The 12,837-nt window shown below is 36.3% G+C and overlaps 1 protein-coding gene across 1 annotated transcript in view; it reads right to left on the bottom strand.

Annotated features, from left to right (window-relative positions):
• Positions 1–12,837, bottom strand: part of LOC150076579 (putative receptor-type tyrosine-protein phosphatase mosPTP-1) — a 995,686-nt gene that overhangs the window by 320,311 nt on the left and 662,538 nt on the right. The window contains exon 8 of the mRNA XM_090387917.1: positions 8,689–8,784. Coding sequence (XP_090244043.1) covers positions 8,689–8,784 — 96 coding nt within the window. The remainder of the gene's footprint in view (positions 1–8,688; positions 8,785–12,837) is intronic.

Here is a 12,837-nt window from a genome sequence, read left to right as displayed (position 1 = left end):
AGGGACCTAAGAAACCGCAAAAAAAAAAAAAAAAAAAAAAAAAAAAAAATTATTATCGCTTTTTACCGACAATCTAGATGACTTCAACTGGGGCCAACCACCCAGAATGAAGGCAAAAAACGACAAGAGGTTCTCTGTTTCTGTGATGATCACAATATATGCTAAGTAACTTAAATCTAAACCAAATATAAACCAGTATAGGCCAAATATAAATCGAATATAAATAAATCAAATGATGATAAAAGTTAAGAAAATTTAGAAATATTAGAATCAAAGGTAAGAAATAAGTAAAATATAAATGTAAGCATATATTAATTATCGTTGACCCGACAGAGAACGTAATTTAATGATTAAAATAAGATTAAATATATAATACCTACTACATATTGACCATATCTAGGACATAATGTAATAGTCGTCAAAATAATGTGGTGCCCCCTATGTGATGGATACGGTAAAAATAAATAAATAATTAAATAAACGCAAAGAGAAACATGCAGATAGTAAGAAGAAAAACTAAAGGAGTAGGAATAATAAGAACCTGAACTCCACAAAGGAGAAAAATAGTGGTATAGATAATAAATAGTTTCTCCTACATCCTCGGATTGCCCTAATAATTTCGGAGAAATAAAAATAAAGAGTGTAGGACAGTTTAAAGACATTACAAGATATAAGTTGTGGCTCGGGTATGCCACAACTTATATCCTGGGCATACTCGAGCCACAACTTATATCTTGTAATGTCTTTAAACTGTCCTACACTCTTTATTTTTATTTCTCCGAAATTATTAGGGCAATCCGAGGACATAGGAGAAACTATTTCTTATCTATACCACTATTTTTCGCCTTTGTGGAGTTCAGGTTCTATTATTCCTACTCCTTTAGTTTTTCTTCTTACTATCTGCATGTTTCTCTTTGCGTTAATTTAATTATTTATTTATTTTTACCGTATCCATCACATAGGGAGCACCACATATTATTTTGACGACTATTACATTATGTCCTAGACACGGTCAATATGTAGTATGTATTATATATTTAATCTTATTTTAATCATTAAATTACATTCTCTATCGGGTCAATGATGATTAATATATGCTTACATTTATATTTTACTTATATTTCTTACCTTTGATTCTAATATTTCTAAATTTTCTTAACTTTTTTATCATCATTCGATTTATTTATATTCGATTTATATTTGGCCTATACTGGTTTATATTTGGTTTAGATTTAAATTACTTAGCATATATTGATCATCACAGAAACAGAGAACCTCTTGTCGTTTTTTGCCTTCATTCTGGGTGGTTGGCCCCCAGTTAAAGTCATCTAGATTGTCGGTAAAAAGCAATAATTTTTTTTTTTTTTTTGCGTTTTCTTAGGTCCCTGATGGTATTATTATTGGATTGATTTACTTTTTCTAATAATTTAATATTCTATAGACATTATGGGTGTATTGCATGATTGCTTGCAACTGCACTGACTCATAAATATTAGTTACATATTAGTTACAGTTATTGTCGTTTTAACTTTCTTTCTTTCCTTTTTTATCTAATATAATTATAAATATATATATATATATATATAATATTAAAAAATATATATGTTATATGATAGTTATTACAATAATATAATTATAAAAATTATATTTCATAATACAAAGTATATATATATACAGTATATAATAATTTTATTCTTTATATAGAGGTACTAAGTAAAGATCAATTATAAATAACCACAAAATTAAAAAGATACTGTACACCTTTTTATAATGAAATAAACCTATAAATTTTAAAAAAATAAATAAATTTAAGTAACTTAAACCCGAATTACGTGGCACCCCTGGAATGTTGAGGCACTCCTGTTGAAAACTACTACTCTATAGCTTACAACTCTGCTGTGTATATACTGCAGTCATAGGGAATCTTCTCAGACATTGTGCAGCCTGGGAAGACTGCAGCTGATTCTACCGATGACTCTGATTTTGAACAATCTGTAAAGACAGGCAGGAAATCAGAGTAGGAAGATTGATGGGCAGCAGAGTTGTAGGTAGACAGAAGGTGGCGTGACTGACTTTCCCTGTTAATAAGGTAAAAGTTGCATGACGGAAATTGGACATAATTTCCAGGGTGGAGAGGGCTGCCTTGGTGACTGGGCAACATTGTCTATTGTGATGTTCAGTTCTTTGAGCAGCTCTTGGATTGGTTTGGTTTGGTTTTTATGGCACATGGGCGACTAAGATCATGATGCACCAAGTCCAATATTTAAATAAGACATGTTAAATAAACAGTTATATATCAATATGTATAAATGGTTAAAAGGGAAGTAAATTTGGATAAAAATAATATCTGATAAAAGAAATATACATAATGCATATTAAAAACCATTTATATACATCTAGAAAGATTTGTAGTTTTTAAAAAGTTAAAATTGCAGACATATTGTCTTTGTCAGTTAAAATCTGACTGAGTGTATAAGGTTCAGTCAGATGGTTAAAAGCACTAAAACACAAATGGCGTGCATTTAAAAATCTTGGACAGTCAATATATATGTTTCAATGTTAAAATGGTGTCACAATGCTCGCACATAGGACAGTCATCAGCCCTCAGCAAAAAAGCATGCTTCAGATGACTGTGCCCTATGTAGGGCCTTGGACCCAAATACCAAAGGGGCAGTTGGCAGTCTGACGGTTGTTATAGAGATTTTTCCATCATGGTTGGAAAACAGATGTCCATGTAGGGTTGTCTGGCAGGGACTTCAATTTAAAAGTATATTTGAGAGACAATTGCTTTCATTGAAGTGACAAAGGTGGTTCATTTGCTTCAACATATAAACTCTGGATAGGGAATGTTCAAAATTCACTAGCAGTACAGACGGTTTGATGATGAATTGGGTCTAACCACTGCAGTACACTGTTTCTAGCTGGTTGTTGTTGGGGTTTGATGGCATATAAGCTGCTTTGGCTATAATGTGCCTATTCATTTATTGTATAAATAGATGAGAAATTATTGTACTGTCAGAAAAGGCTGAGATCAGAAATGATTAAAAACTCCAATTTGCTTCAGAAAGTTGAAAAATTCAGAAACATTTGCATTGTCACTGATGGGATTCTCTAAAGTTATTTGTTTCCAGAGGTTAACCAATGATAGCAGTGTTGAATTTCTGTCTTGTTTAGAGCATGGGCATACAATGAGAATGTGTTTAACAGTCAGATTTAAAGAATAATGTGGACACTGGTGGATCATCTCCTGTAAGTAAATGAAGATGGGTCAAATGTGTATGACCTATTCTTGCTCTTGAATGGACTGCTTCCTCTCGTCTTGATGTACAGACACTGGAATGCCAAATTTTCGGATACTGTTAAAATTGAAAGAGTTTATTATTTGTTTGAGACTGCCAAGGCATGTTAGGCATGCCACATGACTGATTTGCAGATAGTCTGATGTAAGACCAGGGATATTTGTTAAATCTAAGGTAATTTTTTTTTTTTTTTTTGCAGCTTTATCAGTCAGTTCATTACCAAAAATCCTGGACTGTGCAATAATCGAACAAAAACTGACCGGGTGGTGGCATTTCTCAATTTGCAGTAATAATTTGGTAGTATCCGATTAACTTAAGGAAAAAGAAAACATCATTAATATTTGGTCGTTCATCTAAAATTGTTTTAAGCATTAGGTTGTTTTGTGCATTCATTACTGTTTCAAAGGCTCTAACATGTTCTCTGTTAAATCTTGGCCATGAAGTGATGTACAGTGAGCAGAACTTGACAGTTTTGGCATTGAGAAGGGTCTTCACCTCTGAGTAGGTAAGAATGAGTCATATAGGTATGCCCGATTCGCAATCGAGCAAGGATCACTTCTTCGTGTCTGTTGGATCGGCTGCTAGTAGTCCATGGTCGAAGTGTTTGTTTATTTACACAAAGTTTGTTGTTAGTTTGACCTTGCCATTGTTTTGAACTGCTTTGGTGGATTAATGACTTGTAATTGGTATATAGTATTGAGCGAAAGGCACAGTCAGAGGTAGCAGCTTCTCTTGGTGCTTTGTCCGCTCTTTCATTTCCAGTTATTCCCATGCGGCCTGGGATCCAGCAAAATCTGATCTTGTGATTACTTTGTAATAGCTTTGATACTGAATATTGGACCTGTTGTCCAATATTCAGTAACAAAGCAGAAAGAAAAACGCCCCTGGAACAAGAAAGTAAAAAAAGGCGGCAAGAACAGGAGTAAATTCAGGAGCACAGGTTTTGAGAACAAGTGGAGAAATACCATCAGAACCTGGAGCTTTCTTGGCACCAAGATTCGTCAAAATCCTTCTAACATCCCTTTGACAGAAGACCACAGGAGGCTTGAATGGAGCATGTTGGGAATGGTGAGAAGTGTTTTACCAAGATCATTAATGCGTGAGTTGGAAGAAAAGTGTTAATTGTCTGATGGCATCAGGGGTTTCCCCCACTCCGCAAGCTGGGAAAAAAAATGGGATGCTAGCAGATCAGCTTTATCTTTGGCTGAAGTGACAATAGAACCATCTGGTTTTGACAGAGGTGGGAGCAAAGATGGGCAAAAGTTGCAGCCAATAACTTTTACAAGAGACCATAATGCTCGGCTACCATTAGGGCAAGTAGCAAGTTTTCTACTCTTAGCTTATTCAAAATCTAGTTTGGGCTGATTAATAACTGCTACACAACTGTTGCAAGTTCTGGTGTAAGCAGAAACTGAAACTGAAGAATTGGAAACAAGCAGTTATGATATGCAACGTTCTTCTCTTGAACAGCCTTAGCACATTTACTGGAAAACCAATTTTAGATAAAGGTTGTTGTTTGTTTGTTTATTTAGTTTTTAGGAGCATTAGCAACTAAGGCCATATTGCTCCGGGGATATGCGGTGGTCATTCCCTGACCTTTCTGCATCCTCCGTATTTGGTGATCACGGGCTCGAACCCCGGTCTAATCAAGAAGCATGTGCTAAGCACTGCTGCTCCTGACCACCCGGCTACGGAGGCACCTTTAGATAAAGGATGAGATTTTAAAGTGGAGTGTGGAATGAAGGATTACATTCCCACAAGAATAATTTCACTGACATGATCTGAGCAAATGTTGACATCAGAAGTTTTGAAACAGTAATCCGACCAAGAAAAAGAAGAAAATAAATCTCGCAGGTCATCCCATTTTGCATTCTTGTAAGGCGGAACAACATGAGGTTGGGAATAGCCATGAGATAAAGGCTCCATTGGAGAAGAGATAATCACCAAGTTGTGATCTGAGGTGCTTAAAGAACCACTCAGTTCAACCATGTACTTAGAAGGGTTGCTTGTGAGAAAAAGATCAAGCGTGTTGGCTGTATGGTTAGGATTGTCCGGTATTCTTGTAGGTAAATGAACAATCTGTGTGAGGTCATTAGTAATTACAAAAGCCTCAGCATCTCGACCAGTTGCAGTTGTGACCATTAAAATCACCAAGGAAAATTACCTCACTGTTAGGGAAGTTGAACTGGAGAAATTGAAGTTGCAAGGAGAGGAAGTCAAAGAGTTCCCAGTGATTAGTGGAGTTGGGAGAACGGTAGAGACAACAGATGAATTTGACAGAATGTGGTAGAGAGATTTTAAGCCAGAGAAGATCGAAAAGAGGAGATTCCAAAGTACCAAGTTTCTGACAGGAATATCAGAATGGATATATGCCATATGCACAAGTACCAACTTTAAAAGAAATCATACAGTGAATAATTTTGACAACTAAGATGAGCAGTGGTTCAATCAACTGATAACTGAGATTCTGTCAGAAAAAAATACACAGGACTTGGCAGACTGTAAGTGGAAAGTGATATCACTTAGATTAGAACCAGGACCATGTATATTTGTATGAGTGTAAATGGTTGTTTGTACTGGAAGGAGCAGTGCATGAAGAATTTGATATTATACCATTCTACAACTGCTTTGATGTTCTGGAAGGAGGATGCACAGGAGGTAGAGGTAGAGATTGTGGCAAACGATACTGCTAGGAGCAGTATCGTTTGCAGCTTCTTCAGGAGTTGATATCTTTCCAATACCAGTGCAGTGTCAAAGAAGGCAGCCGTACAAATTTGCCATTTAGGGATTGCATCCTTCTCCAGATGAGCAGTATGTCAGTTTTCCTTTTGTGATGATCGAGGCAAAATTCAATCCATGAATCATGTTTCACTTTACATCTAATTTGTCTTGTTTTGTAACCAATTAAATTGGTAATATTTGGTTACCTGCAGAATTTGTTCCAAGCACAGATTTTCTTCTGTTTGGAATTAAAGCAGTCTGTATTCCACCAATGATTTTGGTGAATGTGATGTCTCTGGATTTTGAAACAGAAGCATCAGCTGCAGTTAGAATCTGATTCATTATGTAAGTAGTTACATCATTAAAAATATCCCCAGGGGCTCACATCTGGTGAGTATACCCAGGCATACCCAGGGTCCTGAGCTGGATATCATCATTCTTCTCTTTCTTGACACATCTGGCACATTCTCTCTCTCTTTCTCACACACAGGGAGATTTTTTTTTGGCTGGTGCAGTATAAGCCTCAGGCTTCCTTGCACCATATGGCTAATAATAATAATAATAATAAAAAATAATAATAATAGGTCATTTTTGAAGATAAAGTCCATCTACAAGTATCTGGGCAGAATATCTATCCCAATTCGTCTTTTTAAATTTCAAAGTGGACTACTGTATCAGCATTTGAAATTACCCCTGTTTGTAATGAGAAAATAACTGGAAAATGATCATGAAAATGTTAAAGGTTAATTCAGACCATGTCATGATCAGAAAGTAGGATGGGGAACAAATTGACAAGTCAATCACAAGTAGATCCTGTAGGTAGATGGATATACAGAGTTTAGTAAATTAAGATTATTTTCTTTGATCTATTTCCCTCATGCCATTGTAGCAGAACCCCAAAATGGATTGTGGAAATTAAAATCACCAAAACAACAAATAAAGTTGGGAATTGTGAAATGAGGTTGTTGAATTCTGAATAGTGAAATGGTAGAGATTGTGGAATATAACAATGGTAACTGAAATACCCACTGGAATAAGAATTGCCCCAGCTTCTAGGGTGATTTGTAATTGGATGGGCCTGGATAGTGTGCTAGAATTAATAAGAATAGCTGCTACTCAATGGGCAGGAGACTCTGAGCTCCTATCATGTCTATACATGATGTAATTTGAGAATTTTGGTGAAATTTTGGTGGTGACAAGGATGTTTCCTGTAGGCAATGCACCGATGAAATTCAATTGAGCCAGTAATTCCTTTTAAATCAGGGATTCCCAAACTTGTAACAATAATAATTAATTTTGTTTAAAGAAATAAGTAAAATTCAAAGTAGCCATTATAGAAATTACCCATAGATCCCCCTACGAACTGCTCACTGATCCTTTGAATTCACTTTTTGTATGCAGGGCATTTTTTTCATTCTTCTTTTAAGATGGGACACCCGGCATCCATAATGTCATTTGCATGAAGTTCTAGTATGTGGACTTCATAATCTGAGTAATCCACTTCCACACTGTTGGTGGGCGAGTTGGTTTTCTTGCTATCGTTAGTAGTTTTAAGTTTTTCACTGTCATGTGAGACTGTTGGAGCATCAATTGTGATAATAATTGGAGTGTTAGTTGCTATGCTGGTTTTTCTTTTAGGAGTATTTTTTCTGGAGGCTGAAATGGTTGCTTTAACCCAGTTTGCTAGAGAGGTGTTGGGTTGGTTCAAACACTTACACATTTGTTTGAACTGCAGTTGAAAGATAGCTTTGGATATAAGATGCATAGACAGACTACGCATGGTCAACAATTTACCTGTGTGGCTCAGGATATGCGACTTTATGCCTTTTTTTTTTTTTTTTTAATTTTCTTTCCAATTGTCCACAATTCGCATGATTTGGGAAAGACAGGGTGGCTTCCTTTGCAGCTTGAACTAATGGGAGTTGAGGGTGAGTAATCTGCTTAGGTATGATCCTACGGCCTCACTGCATACCTGCAGAGGGTGGCCATATTTTGGGCATTTAAAACAAAAGAGGATTCAGGATGTACGGCTGAATGAGGCAATTTATATAGCCAGCGTTTACTGAAGGATTGCCGTATTGAATCTCACTCTGACTCAATCCTTCACTTAAAATGAAGGATTGAGTTGGAGTAAGATTTCCATCTTTTTTAATCATTTGTTTCACACTTATTACCTTCTGATTAGTAAGTACATGAGCTAAATTCTTTCTCAGACACTGCAAGTAGGTTTGGTTTGATTTTTATTGCACATGAGCGACTGCAAGTAGATCCCACTCTGTGATAACGCCTTTTGATGAACATAGTATTGTGGGGAGTAACAGATGCCCACCAAATGTAGGCATCTGTTACTCCCCACAATGTAGTCTTTAACAGCCATTCAGAATGTTTGGAGGTAGCTGTTTCAAATAGGTCTCCAGATTGTAGTCGCTTCATTTTTGGTGATCCAGCTAAAGGTATGGTATGCAATAAACGTATTAAGTATTTTATGATATATATTATATTGCTCTTGGTAACAATGCTCTTGGTAACTCTGCTGAAAAATAACACCCACCACATTCTGAAATAAACTCTGGCAAGTTTATCTCAATCTTTCGATTGCTAGAAATACATAATACTAATAAAAAACATTCCAATATTAAAAGACACACAAGATAACAAATGTTCTTACCTTGAACATCAGTTTTAACTTCTAATGGCATGCTTGCCCCACCCTCATATTTTGCTGTAAAAGCCTTTACCCAAATTTTGTATTGTGTATATGGTTCTAAAATAAAACAAAAAAAAAGTGCCATAATTAAATTATTTCTTTATTGAGAATTTTGATTTTGGATTATAATTTTATTGGTATTAGCATCTAAGGCTATTATGTTCCAAGATTATGGTTATAATGGTTATGGTTATAAGGTTAACTACATGGTTATAAGATTTAAAAATGAATATATAAATAAATTCTGGTAACCTTTGAAAAAAGGTTACTTCATAACCTTTTTTATGTATTTAAAAAGCAGTATATGTATTAAAAATATATATATTCAATATTTTATATACATTTATACAAATTAATAAGGTATAAATTTATTTAAGATTTAAAATTTAAAAATAGGGGACACTGTCATTGTTGGATAAAATCTGACTGAATATATAAGGCTCAGTCAGATGGTTAAAAGCAGTAAAACAAGTATTGCTAAAATCTGGACAGTTAATTAAAATGTCTAAATGATAAAACGGTGCCACAGAACTCACACATAGCAATATCACTGGCCCTCAGCAAACACGAATGTGTCAAATCAATATGTCATATCATTGATCCCACGCCAAAATCACGAATCTGCAAAAAGATAGTGTTTTGAAACAAACATTTAAAGATTCTTTGACTGGAAAAATCGAAGATTTTAAGTTATTTAACTAAATTTTGTTGTATGAATACCTTCCAAAGATACTGTTTTAATGCATATTGGTAATTTAAGATTACCATTATGCAGGAGCTTAACAAGCACTTTCGTGGTTTTGGTGTTGTTGAGTTTAATGACACATAGGCTGCTAGGGCCATATTGTGTCTTTCTAATGGTGAACATGAAATAATAACTATATTTTATGATATATTCCTATTCGATTTAAAAAAGTAAATAGTTCTTTTTTATTAGGATCATCTCCCAGAATCTGCATTAAATTTATTGAAGACTGCGTATTAGCAATTGATTTAAAGGTGTCTAAGCGGATGTTTTGAAAGTGGGGACAGTTCACTAGCAAATGGCGAATGATCAGTTGTACTTGACACAATGTACATTGGGGAGCACTATCATTAGTTAATAGATACAGGTGAGTGAGATGAGTATGCCCAATCCTAAGCCTTCCTAAAATTGTTTCTTCTGGTCTGCTTTTCCGGAAGCTGGAGAGCCACAGCTTTGGTTCTGGTTTTATTTGGTATAGTTTGTTTCCTGGATAACCTCTCCACATTAGCGACCAGCTATTGTAACATGCTTTACAGATGATGGGTTTGAAATCAGAATATGGAACTTGACAATTCTATAAAACAGTATCTGGTTGTTTGGCTGCAAGATCTGCTTTTTCATTTCCTGCTATACCAGAATACCCTGGGATCCAGCAGAATGTCACAGTTTGGTTTGACTCATTACTCATAAGTAATTTAGAATGGATTTGTTTTATTAGAGAGTGAGAGGAGGTGGTATTACTATTTATGGCAGAGACAGCACTGAGCGAGTCAGTGTATATTAAGGCAGACAAAATTAGAAGTTGAGTAATGTAATCTAGAGCCAGGTTAATAGCATAAAGCTCAGCAATGAAGATACTGCATTCTACAGGTAATGACGGGAAGATTGCTGCAGCGCCTACTTGGGTCTCAGTTTTTGATCCGTCTGTATAGATCTTACAGGCCTGTGAATTAGAAACAGAGTGAGTTTCACGTAACTGTGCGATATTGAACGAAGACAAGGTGTTCTTTCTCCACTGTTGGAAATAGTCATTGTAAATTGCAGGAATATTCGTCCACGGTGGATCAGGCAGTGTCATGTCCTGATATATATTGCCGATCTCTATGTTCCATGTTTGAGTTAGTTCTTTAAGTCTAAGTGCAGCAGGTCTGTTTTTATTTGGTTAATGTTGTAAAATGACTCCCATTCGGTATCGTACAGACATCTCCAACTAGATGTCTGTACGATACCGAAGTGGTACCAAAAGCGTGAGAGGGAAGACTGTGGATTTTTGTGGCATACATAAAAATCAATGTTTTCCTCTGAAGATGTAAGGGAGGTTCGTGGGCTTCAATGTAAAGGCTCTGAACTGGGGAGGTTCTGAAAGCCCCTAGAGAAACTCTCAGAGCACTGTGCTAGATTGTGTTCAATCGCTCTAAAGTAGTTTTTCTAGCAGAGTCATACACTGGAGAGCCATAGTCTAAGTGGGACCTGATGAGAGCTCGATAAAGATGGATCAGAGTTTGTCGATCAGTACTCCATGACACAGCTGACACACACCGGAGGATATTCAATTTCTTCAAGCATATGTTCTGAAGGTAGGTCACATGTGCTTGAAAGTTTAGTTTCCTGTCTAGCACCAGGCTTAGAAAATGGACAGTGTGAGCAAGGGGTATTGACATGTTATTGATCTTTAGCTCAGGATCAGGATGAAGTGACCGTAGTTTGCAGAAGTGAGTAGTGGTGGATTTCTGCTCAGCAAGACGATATCCATTGCGAAAGGTCCAGGCTTCTATTTTGAATAGAGCAATTTGCAACTGTCTTTCAACAGTATTCATACTATATGATTGGCAAGATATAGTGAGGTCATCTGCATACATGTATATTTGAATGGTTTTTGGAAAATCTTCCAATATGTTGTTGACCCGAATCGCAAATAGGGTAGCACTCAGTATTGAACCCTGCGGGACACCCTCCTCCTGAATGCGAGATGCTGACAGCATGTTTCGATATCGGACTTGAAAGGTGTGTAATTTTAAAAAGTTCTGAATTATTTGAGGAAGTTAGCCTCTCAGCCCCAACTGATGCATATCTTTAATAATGTCATGATGCCAAGTGGTATCAAATGCTTTGTGCATATCTAGGTTGACCATCACCAGATGCTGTTTCATGACGAAGGCATTTCGTATGTTGCATTCAAGTTTTACAAGTAAATCTAGGGTAGATCTGTTTTTACAGAAGCCATATTGGCAATCAGAAAGAAGGTTCTGGGAATCTAGAAACCAGGTAAGCCTTTTATGCATCACCCTTTCAAATATTTTGCCCAAACAGCTTGTTAATGATATCAGTCTGTAGTTCTGGCCCAGAGTGGGATCTTTGCCTGGTTTTGGAATAGCACAGATATAGGAATGCCGCCAGGACAGAGGATAAGTATTTTCTGAAAAGATATGGTTATAGAATAGTAATAATATGCCAAGGTCGGCTTCACATAGATGCTTCAGCATACTATAGAGAATGCCATCTGGTCCTGCTGCACTATTTGATGATTTGCTTAAGCATTCCTTGAGCTCAACTAGAGTAAAAGGCTGGTTATAAGGAAGTGAGAGTCCAGTTTGAAAATTCAATTTTTGACATTCTTCATTGTTGTTGTATGTTTTACGGCGCGACGGCAGCTACAGGCCATTATGCGCCACACATTCTTCATTAGTTTTAATGCTTTGAAAGGAGGTCACATAAGAGGATGAGGTGGAAATGTTATAAAAAAGACTCTGATAACGCATTTGCAATATCAGTAGGGGAAGATAATTCCTGCCCATTCCATCGTATTATTGGTGATTGCAGCGGTAGAAATTTCCCATTGAGTGTTTGTATTTTTTTCCAGGTAATTTGAGTGTTAGTATTTTTGTTAATGGATGAGGTGAAGTTAATCCAGGATTCATGTTTTGCTTTTTTTATAATGTGTCTTGCTTTAGCTCTGAGTTTTTTGTAAACAATTAGGCTGGCGGTAGTTGGGAATTTACGAAAGTGGTTCCAAGCTCGGTTTTTATCACGCTTTGCTTTGGAGCATTCTTCATTCCACCATGATTTTGGTGTACACTCTTGCGCTGGTTAGATTTTGGAATGGAAATTTCTGCTGCAGATAATACATGGCTGGTAATGTGGTCAGTTACGTCATCAAGATTGTGTGTTGCTGTACATATTGCTTTCAAGTATGACACAATTGGAATAGGTTTTCCAGTCTGCATTGTGGAAGTTTCCAAGAAGTACGGCCTTTAGGGTATGACACGACCTGTGTTTGAATTGAGCTGATGATAGGAAAATGGTCACTGTGGAATGGATCATTTAGCACTACCCATTCCATGCTTGGAAAAAGAGATGCTGAACAG

This window comes from Mastigoproctus giganteus, chromosome 13, assembly GCF_048544385.1.
Source record: "Mastigoproctus giganteus isolate SK-2022 chromosome 13, ASM4854438v1, whole genome shotgun sequence".
Lineage (NCBI taxonomy): Eukaryota > Metazoa > Arthropoda > Arachnida > Uropygi > Thelyphonidae > Mastigoproctus > Mastigoproctus giganteus.
This window is presented reverse-complemented; position numbering and strand designations above follow the sequence as displayed.